Source organism: Marmota flaviventris, chromosome 1 (assembly GCF_047511675.1).
Source record: "Marmota flaviventris isolate mMarFla1 chromosome 1, mMarFla1.hap1, whole genome shotgun sequence".
Classification (NCBI taxonomy): domain Eukaryota; kingdom Metazoa; phylum Chordata; class Mammalia; order Rodentia; family Sciuridae; genus Marmota; species Marmota flaviventris.
Window position 1 is genome coordinate 116,727,484 of NC_092498.1, and position 23,193 is coordinate 116,750,676.

Consider the following 23,193-nt stretch of genomic DNA (forward strand, 5'->3'; position numbering starts at 1 on the left):
GGCGCCACTGCCCAAGGCTGGAGCTTCTGGGGTGCTGCAGTACCTCTGGGAGACAGCAGGGGGCGTGCACCACCAGCAGCGCAGGTGGGACGGGCTGATCTCAGGTCCTGGTCTAGGCGCTGGGGATCTGAGGCCTGGAGAGGGGAAGGGGCTCCGGGGGTCACTTAGGAGATGAGCAAAACCACAGTCTAGGTCTCCCGATAACCCAGCGTCCTTGCAGGGCATTCTAAGGAAACTGAAGCTAACTAAACCCTATTTTAAATTTCACAGGTTAGGAGAGAAAAAGATTTGCAGGACTGTCTTGCTCCCCTTTTTCTTACCCATTTTCAATTCTATCAACCTCAATCCAACTTCAAATCAGCACCTGTCGTCGGATGTGACCCAGTAGAGGGGGATGGTCACTCCTGACAGTGAGAGGGCCCATAGGAGACCTGGGTTCGAGTCCACCTCAGCCACACACACATGGTGACCCTGGGCAGGCCCTGGGCTGCCTGTGAGCCTCGGCTTCCTAGGCTGGGCATGAGGGCCACAGACGTGGAAACAGTCACACAGGAGAGGGCGGGAAGTAGCCCAGCCAGGGTTGACCAGGGCTCTATCTGCCAGGTCGGCCTGTGGCAGAAATTGCTGGGTGGGCTGCTAAAGGCACAGCAGATCCACAGAGTGGCCATGAAGCCATTACTGTCTCGACCCCATCCAACATATGAAGGAAGAAATGTATTTCTGAAACAAGAACAGGCACAAAAGCTCCTACTATGTGCCAGGACCTAATCTCCCCACAGGTTACCAGTCCATGTGCTGAGGTGCCTGTTTCTCTTCTAGAACACGGAATGACGGAATTAAATGCTAACACATTTAATCAACATGGGAAGTGCTCACCACGTGCGTGGCCCACCCACTCCCCAGGCGTGTCCAGTTCTTGGGCATCACTTCCTTTCACGGAAGAGGAACATGTGATTGGGAAAACAAGGAATCTACCCAGGTCCTGTACCCAGTCAGGGTGGGGCTGGATTCACAGCTGCCTGCCTCCTAATCTGGTTATGCTTGAGAGCCCTCAGGCTTTTGCAGTAGCCAGAATATTCCTCCGAGCCAGGCTGACCACTGAGGCCCACTGGCCATGAATGGTGGAGATTTTTCTTTTTTTTTCTTTTTTGGTACTGAGGATTGAACCCAGGGCACTTAACCACTGAGCCACATCTCCAGCCCTTTTTATTTTTTATTTTCAGACAGTTACTCAGGGCCTTGCTAAGTTGCTGAGGCTGACTATGAACTCATGATCCTCCTGCCTCAGCCTCCTGAGCTGCTGGGATCACAGGCATGCACCACCGCACACGGCTCAAGAACGGAGATTCTAAGCAGACACAGCTGATTAAGCAACATGGAGGACACACGCCACTGCATTTGTAAACACCTCCCCACACTGAAAGAAATCTAGAAAGACCAGAAAAACATGAATGAAGGTAGATCTGTGCTAGGATTATAGGTGGTTTTTGTTTTCTTTGAAATTGTCTATAGTGGCAAAATACCTAAATGTTACCATGAGCGACACTGACCACCTCCACAGAGTCCTGGGACCATCGCCAAGTATCTGCCACCCAGAGGAGTCCCAGCCCACGTGCAGCAGGCTCCTCCTCCCACTGCCCTCAGCTGCTTCCTGTCTCTGGATTGGCCTATTGGAGATCCTCCAGATTTGATCATATATATATATATATATATATATATAGTTTTTCTTTGTAAAGATTCTTTTTGATGTGAATGGCTTCCTCTTACGATAACAAAGAGGTCCTGGGCTGCAGAAATTGCTGGGCTGGCTGCATCCACTGCAACCAGATGCCCTGCTGGTGGCCGGTCCTACTGCAGATCTTACCTGTCCCCACTCTGGCGCTGGTCTGCCCATGTCCCATACTGGCCGTCGGCTTCGTGCACCAGGGTGTCTGTGTCCTTGGCCTCAGGGGGTCGCCTGGAGAAACACTGCTTCAGGTGGTCCTGTGGGGACGAGAGAGACGGGAGATGGCCATCAGAGAAAGTGCCAGGAACCCCACCCTGGCTGGCCCAGGTCACGACACATGCCCCCAGCCCCCTGCTGCCCTCAGAGGTGGGTGCAGATGTCTGGGCTGGACACTCAGTGACCAAGAGGCCTGGCTTTCCCAAGAGGTCACAGACACAGGGATTCCCGTGGGCACACAGGCGAGCTGGAGGAAGCGGTCACCAGCACTGGGGTGCAGGGTCCTGCTGGGCACCTTGGCCCTCCTCCGTGCCTGCTCAGTGTGGCCTGGCCAGCCTCCCTCCATCCGCAGGGCTCCGAGGCCTCTCCTCTGCCAAGGGCAGCCCAGCCCCTGCTTCCCTGGGGGCAGGGAACTCAGACAACGGGGTATGCTACTGATTGACATCACCTCACGGAACAGCAGTCCTTGGCGATCCTACCACAGGGTCTCCTCAGCCCCCACTGGACAGATGAGAAGGCAGGGGCTTCGAGGGAAGGGCAACGGCCCGATCCATTTGCCAGCAGGCAGCAAAGCAGGGCTCAACCCCAGGCAGTCAGCTGGACCGAGTCCCAACCACAGCCACCTGCCCGGGAGCACGGACCCCTCGTCTGCCCTCCCTGGTTGCCTCCCTCACTGCCCTGGGCTGGGTCCTCAGGGCAGGAGCAAGGGTGCTGGTCACCCCGGAGGTGGCCACAGGCACAGCCCAGTGCCTGGCACACAGCGGGCAGCCTGTCAATGCCCACTGGCGACTGGACCGCCAGCGTCTCCAGCTCTTCCTCCTGGACAATGAGGAGCCCCTTCTTTCCCTGCGTGGAAACCACAGGAGCAGCTGCGGCCGAAGCCCCGCCTCACCGGGTGGGGGAGAAGCTGGGCCCCCAAGAACCCAGAAGCCTAGGCCCTTGGATGGGCCCTAGCACAGGGACCATCCAGAAGGCCTCAGCCCGAGCTCTGAGTGACGTTTCATGAGAGCAGCCCTCACCCCCACCCCAGGGAGACCGTCAGACCCCGCTCCGCCTGGGCTCAGGAGGCATGGGGGTGGGGGTGTGCTGCAGACCGTCCATCTCCCGCTCAAAAACCTCCCAGGGCTCCCTACTGCCCTCCTGTAAGAACCCACGGCCCCTGTGAGACAGCCCCTGACGCGTCCATCTCATCACCCACCCTGTTCCCCACAGACCCCGTCCCACTTCCCCTGACCTACTGCGCATGCGTTGCGTACAAGCCCCACGTATTCCCCCCGCCTCTGCGGCTCTGCGTGTGCCGATCCCCTTCCTGTCCATCATGCCCACCCGAAGCCACTGCGGCTCACAGTGACCTCCAACCCCCTCCGTCCTCCTCCCCCCCTGAGCGTCTTGCTGCCGACCCTGGGTGGCTCATCTGTACCAGGTCAGATTTGATACTTCAGCTATTCATTCAACGAATCTTTATGGGGAACCTACTATGTATCAGGTACTGGGGGCCCGGGGGTGTCACAGCACGGACACAGGCTCCAAGAGTCTACATCTCACTGGGTGCACCCCTTGGGATCCAGCTGCCTTATCGTCCTTGTACCCCACTTGGAGCCTCCCAGGCACACAGTAGGTGCTCAGTATTGGAGAGCTGATTGTTCCTTAGCGGTCTGTGCTCCTCCCAAGCATGGGGAACCCGCCTCCTCCTGGCTGCTTTGGAAATCTCCTCAGCTGAGCAGGGACATTGGGGAAGCATCTGGGGAAGAGCTGTGCTGTGTGACCAGAGAGCCACCACCTCCCTCTCTGAGTGGCAAACAAGTTACAAAGAAGGCCCCTGGGTGTGGCGATTCTCAGTTTCCCACTCAGGATGGGTAGCATGAGGAACGTCCCAGGGGCTACATCAGCGCACCTCTGCAGCTGCTCCGGGGAGATCGCTGGCCACTTTCAAGGCTTTGGCTTCTCCTGAGCAAGCCATCCTGTCCCCTCCAGGTCCCTGGCTGCGGGCAGAACCTGCTGCTGGCACACCAGGAGGGAGCCAGGCCCCAGCTGGGGCATCTCTCACTTTTTTGCTTCAAAGGTGTCGTGCTCAGAGGCCCAGTGCCCTTGGCAGATTACCCCTGGCACCCAGGGACAGAGCGGTCATCTGAGCAGCTCCCAGTTTCCTATTGTCTCAGGGACAAGGTGGGGCTGGCCACTCCCTAACTCAGTCCACGTGGACTCAGGGGCTTGGGCTGTCCCCGTGGACCCACACCACTGTCCCAGCCCGTTTGCAGATGGCTGCAACCTAGATGCTGGGCCTGTGCTGACCCTGGGGATGTGCCCAGGAGTAATGGCTCAGGGACAGCTCTCGGCTTGGGGTGGGGAGGGGGAGGGGCCTGGGTCAGCACTGTCCCTGTGGGCAGCCACGTAGCCACACACCTGAGCTCAGTCTCTCTGTGGAAGCACAGGGCTGCTAGGGCCTTCCAGGAGACCCTCTCTGGACAGGCTTGGCGTCTGGCACCAGGAGGTGCTCAGGAGTGGCTGGAGTGATCTTCACCTCCAGGGTCAGCGGGTGAAGGAGCCTGGGCAAAGCTCTCCGAAGCCCCCACAGATGGTCCCCAGGGCTGAGGACGAGGAAGGCCTGGATCTGAAATCCCCATGGTGGGTCATCTCCCCCCACCACCTAGCGTCCTGAGGGCAGTGTCCCTGACTCCTTCCATGCCCCCCTGCCACACGGCACAGATTCTCAGACCTCTGGTGTCTCCTTCCAGAACGTTCCATCCAGAGGAGATCAGCTCTCCACCCCTGCAAGAGCTGGGGCAGGGTCACCTCAGCCCCTCGAACATCATTGTCTCCCATCCGACCTCCAGAGCTCAGTTGGAGCCCGTAGGGCCCCTGCTCGGTCACCATCGCAGCTCCCATGTTCCTGAAGCAAAGTCCCAGCACTAACCCTCATTGTAGTGGGCAGCTCCCCTTCCCCCCAGAGCCCTCCTCTCCCCCAGGTGCTCCTACTGGCTCCTCCAGCCTCTCCTGTCCCTGGTGGTCTCAGCCTTTGGGATGCTCCAGGCTGCTGCAGCGCCTCCTAGTGGCCAAGCCCCTTGCAACCTTGAGGGTCTTCCTCCAGCGAAGCCTCCCTGGAAGCCCCACCCCCAAGGCGGGCTCAGGAGCCCCAGCTCCCCCATCCCCTGGACCCCAGGTCTCTACCTGTGCTGATATAATAGCCGCTAAACACGTGGCTATTTAAATTTAATTTAAATTAATTAAAATTAACTAATATTAGCAATTCAATTTCTTGGCAGTACGATCCATATTTTAAAGGTATCACAGTCACCTACCTATGGCCACCCTCTCAGAGAGCACAGGTGACAGCACGTTGCTATCACTGGGGAACGTTAGATCTTCTGGACTACCGTAGATCTTCTGGCCATGAAATAATGATTGTAATTGACCAGTTTATCAGTCTTTCCTAGACGGGCCTGTTTCTGGAGCCAGAACACCTGCATTTGAATCCACGCTCCACTACATAGTAGCTGTGTGACCTTGGACAAGTTTCTTAACTTCTCTGAGTCTCCTCATTCAGACATAAAAAGTATTTGAAGGTGTTAGGGCAGATTCCATTGCAGTCCTGATGCTGTGACACAGAACCGTGGGAGGAAAGCAGGGGCCCGAGTGACCTGAGGGAGTGCACCTTGCACTGTTTATCAGCACTTTCGCAGGTTTGTGTCCTGGTGGCCCTGTACCTGCTGCAGGTTCACGTGCCATTGCTCCCAGACCCTGGCAGGACTTGGGATTGGCAGTGCTTGGGCTTGGCTCCCAGGGCCACGAGGCCTTGAGATCAACCACCAAAAAGGGCCTGGTTGCCTCTAAACCTTCCAAGTGTCTGTTCTGGGACTGTGCGGGGGCAGATGATCCTGCACTTCGGCTTTGCTTCCCAGGCTCCTGTCCCTGGCTTGCTGGCTGCACGGGGCTGGAATCTACAAAGGGGTCTGAAAACGCGCAAGGCGAGTTAGGGGGAGTGGCACCTCTGTTAGTCCCCGCCCATGGGCCCTTGGTAGAAGTCAGGCCTGGAAGGATCCCCTGAGCCCAACCCTGCACTTCCTCAATGAGGAGACTCTGGCTCCTGGCCAACGTGCCCTCCAGCCATCAGGTGTTCTGCAAGCCCCGTCTTCTCCAGGTGCTCAGGAGGTGCTGATGAGCAGACCGAAGGGAGATGCCTTTGAAACCTCAGGAACTTGGCAGGTTTGAACCCCACTTGCCCGGACAGCTCACCAGCCCCAGAGCCGCAGGCAGGTGGGAACTCAGGCCCATCCTGCAGGCCTGCGATGCCCCAGCCCAGGCATCACGGTGGGTCCATGCTGGGGAGGCCCAGCTGACAGGCACCCTCCAGGGGTTACACCAAGTCTCGATATCCGTCCCCAAATGGAAAACATGGATGCTGATTGGGCAGGTTTAATGCCAGGATTTATTTCAAGGAAACCATGAGACCCGCTCGCCAAGATCCATCAGTACAGAAGCCACCAGCCGCACCGATCATCGCTGACCCAAAGTCCCGGGAACAGCCTACATGACTAAGGATGAGACTGTGCAAAACGGAACTCACGGGATGAAGTCAACGCATAGGAGAACAATGACATCTGCAAAGACGTGCTGCCACAGGAGAGGCATGCACACCGGCAAACACAAAGCCGCGCTGCAAAACCAGGAAGAACAGCACCTCCATGTGACCACGAGCCAAGAAGAACATCTGGAAGGTTCCAAGGTGCATGGATCCCAAGAGGTGAGGCCACGGGCTGCTTCTTTATCACTGATACTGATTTTGTTTCACATCCACATTTGGAATTCCACACCCAGATGGGATCCAAGGATGAGATCCAGGCTGCTGAAGCCCCCCTTCCTGGCACTGTCACGAGACTCCTACCACAGGAGGGGCTCTTGACTGTTCACTACCCCAGGGATCAGCAACCCCTCTATAAAGGGCCAGGGAGTACGGATCTGGGGCTTTCTGGGCCCTGATGGTGTCCGTCCCTGCCCGGAGGGGCTCCAGTGAAACCTTACTTACAAAACAGTGGTGGGGTGTGCTTGGCCCTCAGACAGTAGCTGCTGATCCCTGATCCATCGATCTGCACCCTTCAGCCTGTCTGCTGCATGAGGATAGGGGGCGGTTCCATTGGCGGCCCTAGGGTGCTTCCTGGCCTCTAGTAGTTGTTAAATAAATTTGTGGGGACAACGTGTCTCTGCAAATGTTATATATACCCCGCCCCCTGCAGTGGGCAGGTGTGAGCTTAGGGAGGGCAGGGAGGAGAAGCCCCCTGCCTGCAGCCTCCTGGACACCTGACAGTCACCTAAGAGCCCTGAGTCAGGGCCACGCCAGGCTGCCCAGACCTGACAGCGGCTCTGAGCACCTCATGAGGCACATCACCTCCCCCGCAGCTGTCCCCTCCCCACGCAGCAACTCTGCACCCAGCCGCAGGGAGCACCGTGGTCACGGGCCCAGGCTGGAGACTCCTGCTCCACCTCAGCACCTCGGAGGCCCACAGCTCCGCCGGCTCTGTGTGGGGTTAGACCTGCACACAGCCACCCAGTCATAGTAACAGTAACGACCAGGGACGACCTGCTGAGCGCTGACCACGTGCCCATCCCTACGCCTTGGAAAGCTGTCCAAGGGGCAGCCCCAGCTCCGCCCTCCCTAGCTCTGACCCACCCTCGCCAGCCCTCCACCTTCCCATCTGTGAAATGGGGTGTCAGAAGGATTCTGCGGAAGGCCTGGTGAGGATCCCACACGCCTGGCACCCAGGGGTGCCAAGCAGATGCCAGCCCCGTGACGATGCTGGTGACTGCCCTTCAGCTCCCGGAACATTCTGACTAACACGATCACAAAGTGCTAAAGGTCCAGACGTGGCCTGGCCATCCGCTATTCAGCCAAGAACCACCAGGGCTGCCTATCCCAGACCCCAGAGTGTCCCCTGACCTGGATGCCAGTCAGATGCTACCCTGAAAGGTCACCAGGGGAAGGAGCCATGTCATAAAAGGGTGCAGGCGCCGTTCTGCAGGGGGACGGCTGTGGTCGGGGCCGGGGCACAGGCTGCTAAGACAAGCTGTCTCTGGGGCATGGGTGTGACCCGAAGTAACAGGAGCAGCGCTGGCAGCTGGGCAGCAGGAGCCTCCGTGGAGGCTATAAATGGAAAGGACAGCTGGGCTGGGGGCCGCTCCCTGACCCAGGAGACCCAGCGGGCACCTGGGGCCTGCACACGGGGCGTCAGGGACGGGCAAGCGGGTGACAAGAACACAGAGGCCCCTGGGGTTACACCCCAATGACACCAAGGTAGAAAGACCGGAGGCTGGGACTGCGCTTCACATGCCACCTACCAGTGCCCCCCTCGGCTGCGCCCTTCCACTCCCAGGGGTCCACACCCGCCATGGCCGGGCCGTCACCTTCTGCCAAGCCAGTCTCAGAACCAACCACCTTGCATGAATTCTTAGAAACTAAAAGCCAAAAGCAGAAGACTTGTGTGGGGATACTTTCACACCCTGAGGTCCCAAACTCCCATGTTGAGCCATGGCAGGTCAGGAGTCATCTGTGACAGTCACAGGGGGCACTCAGGCACTGTGGCACTCCCGGGGCAGACCGTGACCTGAGGACCCAGAACACTACCATCCACATCCCGGTTCACAAATGCAGGTGGGGAGGCTCCCAGAGGACAGACGGTGATGACACAACCGCGGGCACTTAGGTGGCACTGACTGAATGCCAGGCTGCCGCAGCGAGTCCTCCTGGCTACCCCAAGAGTCCAGGCTGAGAAGTGGGCCGTGGGGCTCTGCATCTGGGCCCGGCCCCCCGCCCTACTGCAGGAGTGAGGCTGCCCCCGTTTGCCCAGCCCAGCTCAGGCAGCGCCTCCTCTAGTCAGGGCTGTCCTTGGGACCTGGCATGGAAGTCGCCATGCTGGGCTGAGGTGGGTCTTCATCTCCTCCAACCTGGGGACCCCGAGGGAGTCTGTGCACCCTCCGACCTCATGGCCAAGTTCAGGCAGCCAGGGGGACACAGCGACTGACAGTGGGCAGGTGCAGGAATGACCCCAGGGTCTACAAGCAGTACTGCCACTGTCCCTTTGTCACCAAACCCTCTTTTATATATATATATTTCTAGTTGCTGACGGATGCACATTTTACTTTACTTATTTATTCTTATGCGGTGCTGAGGATCGAACCCAGGGCCTCACACGTGCTAAGCAAGCGCTTTCCCACTGAGCCCCAGCCGCGGCCCCCAAGCCCTCTTGGTATGCGGAGGGACCCCCTGTTTTCACCTTTAATTAAATCCCCACTGGCTGTGGACAGAATGGGGGGACAGAAACACCGCGTGCCCAGCACCCACAAACAGCAGGACCTGGGTCTGAGAGGGCACATCTTTTCAAGGTGCACAATAGGAGCCGTTGGCCCTGAGGGAAGGGGCAGTCTCCCCAGTCAGGAGGGAGGGGGAACAGAACATTCTAGAAACATTGCCAATCTCTTGGGTAGACACAGACTAATTTGATTTTCCTTTTAAGTCCCAAGTTCTTTTAATAAAGGCCTATGGGTGTGAGGCTTAGATGAGCCAAGGAACTAGGAGTTCTTAAAATGAACTAGATCATAAAACGGCTGTAACGTGGCATGCTGTTTTGCTGAGGCAGGTGTCATGACTGACGCTCCAGAGAGGTGGGCGAGGTCACAAGTGTGGGACACCTGAAAAGCACAGGCCACACACCGGGGACACAGGAGAAGCATCTGCAGGGGTCTGAGTGGCCCGGGAAGGAGGGACAGGTGGGCTTTCCTCCACCTCCCTTGTGTCCTGTGACATCTGTGGCTCGTCACACAGGCTCACTGCGCCAGGCCCACAGCATCTCCTGGTCCCCAGCAGCTCCCCTCGTGGAATCCGCTCCCAACCGTCCTGACTTGGCTTCTCTTGGAGGGATTCTTAAAACAGCCTGAGCCAAACTTGACTTCTTTTTTTGAAACCATCACATGTCAAAATCTCTCTCCCGTGGTTTATTTCAGGCCAGGGCTCAGCCGTCAGGAGACAGGATGGCAGCCTAGATGTGTAAGTGTGAACGGGAGAGAAGGACGGGTGTGTCTTTCCTGACTGAGGACCGAATCCTCCCCCAGCCACCAGCTCATCGAGATCAGAGGGGACGAAGAGGGTCCAGCGTCAACACCAGCAGCCTCAGCCCTGCTTCCTGCTAGTTCACCCAGCAGGCATGTCCACACAGCCTCCTGCAGACAGAGGGGAGTACACACAAAGACACACAACACACTACACAGCCAACACACCTGGTACAGACACATGTCAATGCAGACAGAGGCACAAAGAGGCAGCAAAATACGCATACACACACACAAAAGCCAGGCGCGCGGTGGCACACGCCTGTCATCCCACCGCCTCGGGAGGCTGAGACAGGAGGATGGAGAGTTCAAAGCCAGCCTCAGCCACAACGAGGCCCTAAGAAATTCAGTGTGACCCTGTCTCTAAATAAAATACAAAATAGGGCTGGGGGTGTGGCTCAGTGGTCAAGGGCACCTGAGTTCAATCCCCAGTAACCCCCCAAAACTCAAAAAACAAAATATATGTATCCATGTAAATATACACACCAATGCCCAAGTACACACCACACACAGTAATGCACAAATACATATACACCACGCCATATACACACCGCCCTAAACACACCTCACATGAGCTCACACACAAAGGGGTGGTAGCTGCAGCACGGTGCTCAGGGACAGTGAACACTACTGAGCTGCCCTTGCAGAAACCATAGCTCTTCACTGTAGGGGACGAAGACGTGGCCACTCACCAAAACAAAGGGGAAATATAAGGGCAAAGAGGGAAAGGTGACCGAGTCCTTGGAGAGGGGTTTAAAAGATCCAGGGCAGAGGATTCCTAAGTGACGCTGTCATCCTGGGTTCCACTGGTGGATGGAGGTTCCTATCCCAGGACCTCAGACAGAGGGGCTGGTGCAGCGGGTGACAGAGAGCCTGGTGGAGGGCCCTGTGACAGGACCTGGGCCTAGGAAGGGTGTCAGATTTGGACAGGAGAAGAGAGCAGGGAAGGCAAGGTCACAGAGAGAACAGGCTGGGGAAGCAGGTGCCGGCCATGAGACCTGCGTGGGTGTAGCCGCATACCCAGCCCGGAGGACTCAGAGCAGGGGCCAGATGGGAGCTTCTCCTGCCCTGGAGGAGGCTGTTATGGTGAAGATGTGAGGTGGCCCCCAAGAGGTGGGAGGATCAGGTGAGGCCGGCGGCCACCTCCCCAGTGCAGGGGTTCACTGGAGGGATTGCCTGGGTGACTGGAGGCGGGTCACAGGGGCTGTGCCTCTGGGCCTGCTAGTTTGTCCCTCGTGAAGGAGCTCTTTGCCTCCTGCCGCTATGTCCTGTCTGCCCCCTTGGTGACTTTCCGCGGTGGTGCTCTGCTCCCCTGGGACCCACAGCGCGGAGTCTGCCGCCCAGGGGCTGCGACCTCTGGGAACTGTGAGCCCCGATACTCTTTCCCTCCTCTAAGGCTGTGCTTGTGGGGTCTTTTGGTCACAAGCAGCAAACAAACAAACAACAACAGCGACTGCCTGCACAGGGCCCTGCTGACGCCCCCGCAGCCCCCAGCGTGGTGGGGACAGCAAGCTGACGCCAGAAGCCCCCGCCCGCCCTGGGCCCCGCCCCGCGCAGGCCCCGCCTCCTCTGACCCTAGGCCAGGGCCCCGCCCACCTCCCTTTCCTTCCCGGGCCACGCGGGGACGGCAGGGAGACGCCCTGGGTGGGTCTCTGGGCCATCTCTGGGGTCTCAAGGCCGGGCAGAGCCCCCCCCCCCGCCGTGTGGCTCCTGGGTCACAGTGGGCCACGGCCATCCAGCAGCTCCCTGGGAGCCAGAGCCTCGTGCCTCAGGACGCAGCCCGGCCCCGCGCCCTCTCCGCAGGCCACGGGAGCAGCGCAGGGGAGCCGAGGCCGCCCCGCAGGGGCCCGGGATGCAGAAGCCGAAGGCCAGGGGAGGAGTTGGGCCCACAGCCTTTCCCACGGCTGGAGAAGCCCTAGAGCCCCTGGGGGCAGGACCCACAGGGCAGGGCTGAGAAGTCGCACCCAGTGATTCCGAAGGCTCCCAGGGCAGAGGGGCCACTGCAGCTGCGGCCCAGCTTCAGGAGGACAGGCGCTCATGGTGGGCAACGGCCAGCTGCCAGGGTGTCCCTGGGCCAGCAGGCACAGCGGGCCAGGGCCGGCAAGGCACCCGAGGGTCCTCCCACCAAGGCCAACGGGCCCTGCTGCGACACCTCCACGTCTCCACCAGCCCGGCTCCCAGACCAGGGCCCAGGGTTGCTCCTGCTCGGAGCCCGGAGCCGAGAAGAGTGCTCTGTGGGCTCAGAGCACAGCTCGGAACACCAGGGATGTCACTGCACTTCTGGCTTGTCACGGCGCCAGCAGCACCACCCTTGCCAGCCATGGTGACGGAAAACATCCCAGCCAGATGTCCTGGGGGGCAGAGTCGCCCCAGTTCAGAGCCAAGGCCCTTGTCCATGCTGTGTGTGTGCATGTGTGCATGTGGTGCTGTGTATGCGTGTGCGCGTGTGTGTGGTGCTGTATATGGGGTGTGTGTGTGTGTGTGTGTGTGGCGTGGGGACCAAACCCAGGCCTCCCGCTGGTCGGTGCTTTTGCTGCAGGGGGAGCAGCTGGGTTCCTGGGCCGGGTCTGGGTGACATGACCTTCCAAGACACCAGCACAGAGACGCACACAGTGAGGAAGACAGATGACACATGGGGGGTGCTGCATTCTCAGGGGAGGACGGCAGTGGGGACACATGTTTTAAAAGGCTCTGGGGGATGACTGTGAGACTTGAGAAGTGATTGAAACTGGGCCCAGGAATGCCCACAAGCTTATGTGTCCCTGCTTTGCAGCCACATGCACGCGGTGTCACGCTACACAAGCTAAACAGACTCCACCGGTGACCTCGCCCACTGCACTGGCCGGGGGAGTCTTGCCTGGGGAGAGGCTGTTTGGATGGTGGGTCGTGGTGAGTGTCATGAGCCTGGGGTTCCGTTCATATGGCCGGAACGGGGGGCTTGGCAAAGCTCAGCAACAACCCTGCCTGTGCACACGCATGCACACGTCTGTGCATATGCCCGGGTGCTCACTGGTGCGCCTGCCTATGTGCACGTGTGTGCAGGTCAGCCGATGCCAGAGGGTTGAACCCCCCCCCACACACACACACAGAAACAACCTCAGACTCGGGACACACGCCGTGTCCTCAGGCTGCAGGGCTCCCTGGTCCATCCCGGTGACCCCCCCACCTCTATGAGCCAGTCTGAATGCCACTCTGGGGAAGCAGGTGTGTGACCGTGGGCGTCCAGCATTCACGGCATGATTTACGAGAGAAACTGGATACAAGCTAAGTGCCCGGAAGTCAGAGGATGGAACGCAGGCCAGCGGGGCCCATGTGGCACACATGGGTCAATCTAGAGAGCTCGCTCACCACCTGCCACAGGGGGACTGAAGGGGCGAGAGGGGAGCCTGGGGTCCACGGGGGGGCAGTCTGCTGGACAGAGTCCACGGGGCCTGGCCTGGGCAGAGGGACAGAGAGTGGCAGATGCATTTATGGAAATAGACACTGGAACTGGCCAGACCTAGGGGGTGAGGGCCCAGGTCCCATCTCAGACAGTGACAAGGGCAAAGGGCACAGAGAACGAAGAGGTGAGAGGCAGGGGCACCAGGGACTGGGGCAGGAAGGGAAAGAGGAGGTGACAGGATTCAAGACCAGCATCCCAAGCCACTCTGCACCTCTATGAATTCCTCAAGATCAGCACGTCACCTCTAAAAGGCTGGCATGTTAGTACAGATCATGGTGTTCACAGGGCATCTGGGAAGAGAAGCCAGGTTGGCAGGTGCAGGGGGCTGCCCACACCCAAGCCCCAATCCTGGCTCCCTGGCACTTAGAAGCTGTGTGGCCTTGGGTGGGTCACTTCACCTCTCTGAGCCTCAGTGATAGCACAGATCAGTGAGGCCAGCAGCTACAGGAGCTCATGATCCGCGGAAGCCCTGAATGCAGTGTGTCTGACGCATACTAAATGCCCAGGAAATGACCGCTCTTTCCGATGGCTTCGAGTTAGAAGAAACCTCTCTCTGGCTTCGCAGCCAGCAGGTGTCATCAAGCAGGGGGCGGATGATGGGCGGAGGAGCTTTCAGGAATTCCTGGTACAGATCACCAGGCCCACGCTCCCCTGGGAACCTTAAGACTCTGCAGCAGGGACCGCCTCTGGCTTCCGGGAAAGAAAGGCTTGGCAGCAAACGCCAGGCCATCTCCAGAGGGCAGAGCGCAGCAGTTACCGCAGCAAGACGCCAAGGAGAGGGACGGAGGCCAGGGCCAGAACCCTGGGGCGGGGGGCAGCAACCTCGGGAGCCCCTCCCCACCCTGCAGGGCACACGGCCCTAACCCAGGCCAGCAAGAGGCCCGGGGCTGTGCTCCCTCCCTGCAGGCTGGGGAAAGTCCCAGCTCCTGGGCCTAGGTCCCCTCCCAGGCCATCTCAGGCTACTGCCCTTGCACCCACCCTAGTGACAAGTCCGTGGTCGCATTGGTGGCAAGCTAGCATTGTCTCCGGCTGCATCCTCTGCCTGGACACCTGCCTGGCCTCTACCTGCGGGGCCTCCTCCATTACCTTCAGGAACCTGCTCTACAGAGCACTCAGGAGGCAGAACTGGGGCCACTCTGGCCACCACCTTCCCAGGGCCCAGCACACACAGGTGCCGGGTGAGCATCGGAGGGGGCAGGAGAGAGCCGAAGGAGGCGGCCGGGGAGGCAGGGGACAGAGGCAGGGGCAGGGGGTGGGCGGAGAAGGGGAAGGAGCCGGGTGACAAGGACCCTGTCCCAGGCTGGGTCAGGTTACTAGGAGGCCACGTGAGAGCCAAAGGTCCCCATCCTCTGCTGGGGACACACCCAAGGCTCCTCTCAGCTCCTACAGGAAAACATCGGTGCCACCTGCCCCGGAGCCCGCAGCTGGGCTGACCAGTGATTCCCAGGAGGACACAGACAGGCCGGACCCCAAGCCCCTGCCTGGCCCCTGCTTGGCTCAGGGTCTTGGTCTCCTCACAGGCTCCATGGGGACAAGGACGGCCCTCATGTGGCTTGGTGGCTGTGGGGGCTGTGCCCACGTCTGAGTGTGGTCGGTGGACCCCGGGGTGGGGGCTATTTCTGAATGGCACCCAGCAGGGCCACTCTGTTTTGTTTCTAGAACTGCTTTGTCCCTAGGGTTGAGTGTCACTGGGGAGGGAGGAGGGGCCCTGAACCCGGGGGGCAGGACGCCCCGTCAGAGCAGCAGGAGGGGCCTGGGCACCTGGACCTGCTGCACTCTTGAGTGGGCATCAGTGGACAGGTGGGGACAAGGCAGGGAGGGCCACCTGGGGGAGGAGGCATGTGACTGCTTCGAGGACCGGGACACTGCCCAGAGGTAAAGACAGGGGATAAGGATCAGAGTGGCAAACATGGAAAAGCTTGGAACGTTTTAAAAACCCGTTAATCATACTTTTTTAAAAAGCAGAAACCTATGACACGGGTGGACTATTACCATTCTCATTTTACAGATGACGAAACCAAGGTTTTGGGAGGTTGATTCACTTGCCTGAGGTCACACAGCACCGGCAGAACAAGGATAAACTGGATCCAGTCTCTTCTGAACCCGGGTTTCTAGACCACTGGCTGGCCTGAGCCATCTGGACTTGGGACAGGGCCTGGGGACAGGGTGCACCCACTTTGGCTAGAGTACAAGGCAAGCAGGGCAGAGGACAGTCAGATGCGCGTGACGAAGGTGCCCGGGTACAGGAACACGGCGGTCTGATGAGGATCTGGAAGCAGATGTGCGGAGCCCGGCTCCATGCACTTCACAGCCGTGATCCTCAGCGAGAGGAAGGAAGGGGAGACGGGCAGGCAGTGAGGGGTTTCGCGGGCTGCCGGGTTTTCATAGCTGGGTTTTTTTTTTTTGTTTCATTTCAGAATGGATGTTTGGATATGTCAACATCCTTGAATAATGACAAACTCATTTCCAAATTAAAGGCAGCTGCAGCTTTGCGACAAACTCGCCTCGACTCTGGCCCACTCGCCCTCAGCAGCTGGGACGCCTGCCCGTGCCGGGCTCTCCCTGGGCTCCCCGAGCAGCAGCCCCCCAGGCCTCATGTTTCCCTCCAGCCCTGCGAAGCGCCCTGTGGCGGTGTGAGCAGGCAGCCCCACGAGGTGGAGGGTCACTGCCACTGTCCACTGTCTCCAGTACCTCGCCCGGTGCCTGGGATGGGAGAGCTCGAAAGTCACCAGATAGGACCTGAGTCATGCCCCCTCAACCCCTCATCTTCCAGCTTCACGACGGTGTGAAAGCCGATCCACCTTCAGTGTTCAATCAGTTAACACGAGAGCCGGGCACGGCGGAGTACACCTGGGTTCCCAGAGACTCGGGAGGCTGAGGCAGGAGGATCACAAGTTGGAGGCCACCCTCAGCAACGTGGAGAGGCCCTCAACAACTTAGTAAGACCCTGTCTTAAGGTAAGAAGCCAAAAAGGGTCGGGGATGAGGCTCGGTGATAAGGCACAAAAGCACTCCTGGGTTCATCCCCATACAAAAAGGAGAAAATCTAAACAACACGAGAATGTCAACAGTTTGTCATATGATATCACATTTGACGCTCCTGCCCAAACGTCAGGCCAGTCAGCGCTCTGAGCAGGTTTAAGGTGGGCTAAGCGGGGAGGCCTGGCAGGCCAGGTTTTCCAAAGGCGTTTTCCACCAAGTGGGGTTTTCGATTTAGGATGGATTTATCGGAATCCATCTCAAAGCCAGACCCCCAGGGCCAGGAGGGCAGCTGGTCCCAGCCCAGAGGGACAGCGTGGAAAACTCCTGACTCAAGTGGTGTTGCAAAAGAGCCAGGCTCAGGACCCTGCAGGGCCTGTGAGATCTTATTTATGGCCCGGAAGGCTCTGGGGAGGGATGGGATTCTGCGATTTGTGGGCAGCTTTGTGCCAGGGCTGACTTGTCCCTTCGTGTGTCATTGGGTGACATGCCCTCCCAGCGGTGGGGGTGGGGGCATTCCCACAACTCGGATGCCCACAGCCAGGGATGTGCGGTTGCTAGGCAACCAGAGGGGCCGCAAGAGTGCAGGTGCCCCACGCCCCGCGATTCAAGTGCCAAATGACAGGGGTCCGAGATGTTCCAGGTCTGTCCCCAGGAGTGGGCGACAGGGAGGTCTGCAGCTTGCTGGCAATCTTGAACAAATGACCGTTTTTAAGGTGACTTGGGGCTTCCCAGGGGCTTCCCGGTGACCTCTGCCAGCTGCTCCCCTCTGGCTGCACCATTATCCTCCAGGTCCTGGGAAACAAGGTTGGAGGGAGAAGAGGAGCCACCAAGGCCATGGAGCCGGGCAGAGTGGGGTCAGGGCCACTTGCACCCGTGGAATCCCGTTGGGTGGACCTCGAACTCATGTCTAAGTCAAAACTGTGACCTTCAGCTTCAGGAGGCTGGAAAATGGAAATCTGCCTCTTTAAATAAATGCAGGGAGATGTGCAGCCCCGACTGTCCCCGCAGGGCTGGGACGCACTCAGAGAAAGGTGCGTTCCCCCAAAGCCCTGGGGTCAGTTTTTTTTTTTGTATTTTTATTTGGGGGGATTTGATTTGTTTTGCAGGGTTGTGGGTAGAACCCAGTGCCTCCCGTGCACCAGGAAAGAGCTCCGCTATTGATCCGTGCCCCAGGAACATTTGGTTTTTCTTTTCCTGATTATAGAAGCCTTTTCACTATAAGATGCAAATATCCTCCCCTTTTTTTTGTACCGGGGATTGTACTCAGGGGCCCTCGACCACTGAACTCCGTCCCCAGCCCTGTTCTGTGTTTTATTTAGAGACAGGGTCTCCCTGAGCTGCTTAAGGCCTCGGTGTTCTGAGGCTGGCTTTGAACTTGCGATCCTCCCGTCTCTGCCTCCCGAGTGGCTGGGATGACAGGCATGCGCCACCATGCCCAGCCAGGGAGACCCGCTTCTGACCCGGGGCTCCTCACAGCAGCAAGCAGCTGCCAAGCCTCCCTCTTCCTGTGGCCCTCCAGGGACGGCCTCATCAGGGGGCCGAGCTCCCCATTCTTCCTGTTAATTGCCTCTCCAAGAACCGCAGGCAACCAGCGCTCCTGTTATAAATATCTTCCAGCATCATCCCCCAGAATTCCCGACTGAGACAAGACAGCACACACACTCAGGAGATCCCACTAAACCCCGGCGAGTGGTTCCTCCGTGGCTTCTCTGGCGCGGGAGTGGGTGGGTGCTTCTCTCTGCGTAGCTCTGGAACCCCCTCTCCCTCCAGGGAAGACAGGCAGGTGGGATTCTCAGCCCCGGGGACCGACCCCCTCCCTGAGCTCCCTGGAGGGCTCCTGGGGCAGCCCTTCCCTGCCACAGCTGGCTTGCATCTTGGAAGCTTCTGGAATATGGCAGGCACTGGGAGAACACAGCCCACCTGGAGGGACACAGTGCTGCCGCAGCACTTCAGGGGCTGGGAGACACTGGCGGAAGGTCTCTAGAGGGCTCCGATGTCTCTGAAGTGCCACTGAGGCCTCCGGCCCTCCTCTAAGATGACAGACAGGGGAAAACCGTAGGGAGATGCTGAAGCCAGATTCTGCTGCACGGAGGCTGGGTGTGCAGCTTGACTGGGCCTCCTTCAGGAATCCAGGAGACAGAGGGGAATGATCCAGAGGCGTGGCTCATGCTATGGGGAAGGAGGAAGTGGGCCAGCTGTGACTGACATCTACAAATGAGCCCATAAAGGCCGGCTGAGGCTGCAGCTAGACCAGCGCCGGGCACACATGCCTGTCCAGCAGGATCACATACCCCTTGGGTGTGGTCATGTGACTCACCCTGACCAATGAAACGTGAGTGGAAGTGATGTCAGTTATTTCCAGGCAGAAATTTTAAGAGCTGAGGCTGACTGACCACACATTTTGGTCAGCCACATGGTGGTCATTTCCCCAGGCAATCGGCTCCACTGACCTAGACTCTGGAATAAAGGTGACCAGTGTGAGCAGGCCTGAGGAAAGAAACCTGGACTTTTTTTGTTCTGAGCCACTGCGGTTTTGGAGTTGCTTGTTACTGCAGCATAGCTTAGTGCAGCCTGACTGATCAAGACACAAACAATTTAACTTGAGACAAGTACAAGAAAAGTGAACCAATACGTGCTGACACCGAGTGAGCAGCAGCCACCTGCTTGGCATGTTCAGCGCAGGAGCTTCTGAGGCGAGTAGGCCTCCGGATCTAGGATCTAGCCTCTGCTGTGGCTTTTAAACTGTGTGGCCTGAGGCATGAGCCACTTAACTCTCCGGGCCTCAATCCCGTCCACTGTGCGTTTTCTTGCTGGAAACTTTGCGAGCTACAGAGAGATCCTGGCAGAGGACTGCCTCTCCCAGGAAGCACCGAGCAACTTCCATTTTGCTGTGAAAGGATGTTGCTTGATGAGGACATGAGGGGGGACTGCAGCAGTTCGGCAGAGAGAAGAACAGACTTAGAGGCTAACAAACGGCTCTCAGCTGGAGTCCTCGGCCCGGGCCCAGCTGACCCGTCAGTCGGCATCAGCTTTGAGAATTAGGTGTGCAGACGTGTCCCCTTAGGAAACACGAGGCTCATTTCAAATGGTCGCGTTCACCACCTGCTTCCTGGTATTGTCAAACCCTCACAACCAGGGGACCAAGCACAGGCGTCACGTGACTGAGATCTTCCTAAAGCCTCTGCCCTTTGCAGGGACCCCACAGGGCTGGTGAAGTAGGGCAGAGAGGCCCGGGCGTGGGAGGCAGTGGCCGCTGATCTCTGTCTAGGATTATAAAAGAAAGAACTCAAAGGTCCCTTCCTGTTGGAAAGAGCCTGTGGCGGTCGTTAATGACCAATTTCGGAACCAAGTCCTGACGAGCCCTGAGAATGCACAGTGCCACACCCGGGCGGTCACGCCCAGCCGGCTAGGGTCAGCAGGTGGGTGGACACTCGTCAGCTGGCCATCCTGCTCAGGATCACGGGATCCTGGACTGAACGGTACCCACATCCATGGCACCCGCCCCGCTCGCTTAGCCCTGGAGACGGACTTGTGGCTTGACTGACGTCTGGTGGGCGGTGGCTGCACAACCCTGACTGTCCATAGTCCCCACAATGTACCCCAAGGATGAGGCTCCGGCCACCCGCCTGTTCCCCAGGAGGGAAAGGGGCCCGTGTTGTTAACTGAGCGCCGTCCCTGGGCTCGGCTCTGCCCTGAGAGGCACACAGAACAGACGGCAGCCTCTCCTTCCTCGAGACCCTCGGGTCCGCTGAGCTTCACCAGGATTCATAGGCTCCAGGGTCAGAATGCGTGAAGGGCTAGCGGGCGAAGGAGGCTGGGCACCTGGGCCACGGGGCCCCTGGGGCATAGACGGGCTGGTGGAGGCAGAAACGAGGCAAGCTTTGGTCTCTGGCTCCACATCAAGGTCCCCACCCCCCAATCAGAAAGCTCTCCCCGGCTACCTGACTCTGGTCTGGGGCCATTTCTGTGAAGCTGGACTCCAAGTTCACATCATCCCTTCTCCGATGTGGGTCAGGGTCAGAAACGCAAGTCTGAGTCAGTGTGGAAAGAGGTTGGGGCTTAGAATCAGCCAGACCTGGGTTCAAAGTCTGAGGCTGACTAGCTGTGTGATCTTGGGTTAGCTGCTTGATGTCTCTGAGTATCAATTTCTTCATCTAAAAAGCAGGAAGTGTAATGCTCACAGAGACCATGCATGGTAAGTGGGGGGGGGGGTGTGTGAAAAAAAAGAGAATGAAATGAAAGCCGTGTAAAGGGCGTTTTCCCTGCACCTGACAGCGTCAGATACACAAGGAACGGGGCCCCCTGCCCATCTTCCTCCTCTAACCAGGGCGGGGCAGCTTTGGACTCAGCCTGTGAGCTGCAGAACCTGGCTCTGGGGCAGCTCTGTGGTTCTGTCTGTGGGCTCCAGTCCAAAGCCAAGGTCAAAGCTGATCCTGAGGCCCCTTGCTGGGTGATCTTGGGCAGGGCACCTCACCTCCCTGAGCCTCCATGCCTACACCTATCAGGGGAGCAGGTAATCCCCTCCCAGGGGACGTAGAGGCCAGGCACATCAGAGCTCTGACCTGCCTCTGGGCACTCAGCAGCCCTGACGCAGGCGGCCACCACCACCGGGCAGTGTGGGCGCAGGGCGGTGGCCAGGCTCCTGGGCAAGTGGAAGGTGCAGACCTGGGAGCTGCTGGAGGCCTCCCATGGTCCTTCTCTGGAGTGACACCCCCCACAGCCGCAGCAGGGGCACAGTCACCTCCGTACTGTGGATGCCATTTTAATGACATTTTAAAGGTTATATTTCCCCAATTAAGAGGCGCTAATTAGTCACACGTCTGGCTTCGAATCTGTGGACTAAAGCGTGGGACGTGAGTCTCAAAAGTGTGAAGCCAGAGAGGGGACAGGAGCCGCCACCAGCAGCAGCATGCACAGGACACGGGCCCGCACCGAGGGTCCAAAAGCCCGCACCCCTCCCGATCTGCGAAAATGCCACTGTGCACCACGTAACCAGGACCCGACACAGGATGGGCGGCACCAGGGACACGGGAACTAGTGGCAAGACCACCTGGCCGTGCACTTCTCAGACTGTGAGTGACAAGTGACAGCGTACAGCAAATGGGGGGGTGTCAGAAGCAAATGTGCCATCGTCATGCCATGCCACAGCCTCTGGCAAGTGGATGACGCTCTCCTGGACTTGCTATCACACCTGGGAGGGGATGGACGGTCCACCCTGCTACTGGGGACAGCTGTGACACCTGCAGCGTCTGCACCACCATCTCATGTAATCTTCCCCTCCAGTCAGTGCACTAAGGCTGCTCACGTGCACACACGCGCACATGCGTGCATACACACGCACACGCGCACACACAGACACAATGACTAGCATTATCTCCCCCAACCTAAGAACCTGGGAGCAGAGGAGCCGGAGTCGGCCCCGGGTTACGGGCAAGAAAGCAGCTGATCTGGGATCTGATTTGGGGTCCATCCCACCCCAGGCCTTGGCATGCCCAGCCCTGCGAGACTGCTCAGCGTGAGCCATTGCCCTCTGAGCTGGGCACGCCCGGTGATCCCGGCTTGGCCCCTCGCTGGCCGGCTGTATGCGCCACACCCTAAGCGTCTACTTGGGCCTGCCCAGGACAGGGACATTTAGCTGCTATTTCCAGGCTCTCTGGGGGACGGTTTTGTTTCCGAGAATTGATAAAGAATGTTAAAAACAAAACACCAGCACTTTTAAAGACAATGAAGAAAAGAAAACCTTCTGCGGTCACGTGGCTGAGTCAGGGGTGGGCAGCCAGTCCCCGAGGTCTCCCTCAAACACAGTGCTGGGGGGCAGGGCAGGGAGAGGGACCCCACCCTCCCCACCCTCCCAAAGCTCTTCCCCAGCCTCCAGCCTCCAAGCCCTCCGGCACACGGTAATTAAACTGTGCTTTTGCTGCTGCCCAGAAACCTCACTTCAACAATAGTCGGAGGGCAGCCAGGTTCCACCCGAAAAAACGGTGTGTGGTGGGGGAGGGGGACTCGGGCCCACAGTGAGTAGCAAGGCACCCCCAGATCTGGGTGAAGCTGGATCCCCAGCCTCTCCAAAGGGGGCTGTGTGACCTTGGCCAAGTCACCTCTTTCTCTGAGCCCCATCTCCCTTCTGAGAACAAAGCGGGGGCCAGGGCCTGATGGGGTCTCTCAGGACTGTCCCTTGGTGTCTGCCCGGGGAGTGATATACACATCTGGGGAGGAACCATCCCCTCTGCCCAGGAAAGACACGGAAGGGAACAAACTGAGTTGATGAAGACAGTTGCACGACCGTCTTTTGGCGGAAGCTAATCTACCTAATTTAAAGCGGGGGTGGGATGGTCGGTGGCCTGGGATGCCCGCCCAGCCAGGCGCTTCACGAATCCTGCGCTCAATGCACACTACCGAGTTCCTGCATTTGGAGGTGATGTCCCTGGACCCCAGGTTTAGCATTTCTCAAAGTGCACATCTCCCCCTTGCCGCGGCGTGCACTCGCGGTAGTGAGAGTCCCTGGGCAGGTCGGTGAGCGAGCCCCCGGCACCTCCTTCACCTGAGATCTCAGAGGAGAGGCCAACAGCACCTCTGGAGGTCCTTGGTGTGTAGCTCATCACTAACGGCTCTGAAAAGTCCTGTGTCAGGACACTGTTGACCACGGGGCTCTGCCGTGGCCGCTCTGCTGTTCTTTACCCAGGACCAGCTGTCACATGCCAGGGGCTCCGGCACAGAACTCCAGAAGCTTC

At 58.7% G+C, this 23,193-nt stretch overlaps 1 protein-coding gene across 7 annotated transcripts in view; it reads right to left on the reverse strand.

The window, feature by feature from the left end:
- Kiaa1671 (KIAA1671 ortholog) overlaps positions 1–23,193 on the reverse strand; it is a 147,429-nt gene that overhangs the window by 15,234 nt on the left and 109,002 nt on the right. For all 7 annotated transcript variants that reach the window (XM_034637309.2, XM_071615114.1, XM_071615118.1 and 4 more), the window contains one exon: positions 1,865–1,983. In XM_034637309.2, coding sequence (XP_034493200.2) covers positions 1,865–1,983 — 119 coding nt within the window. The remainder of the gene's footprint in view (positions 1–1,864; positions 1,984–23,193) is intronic.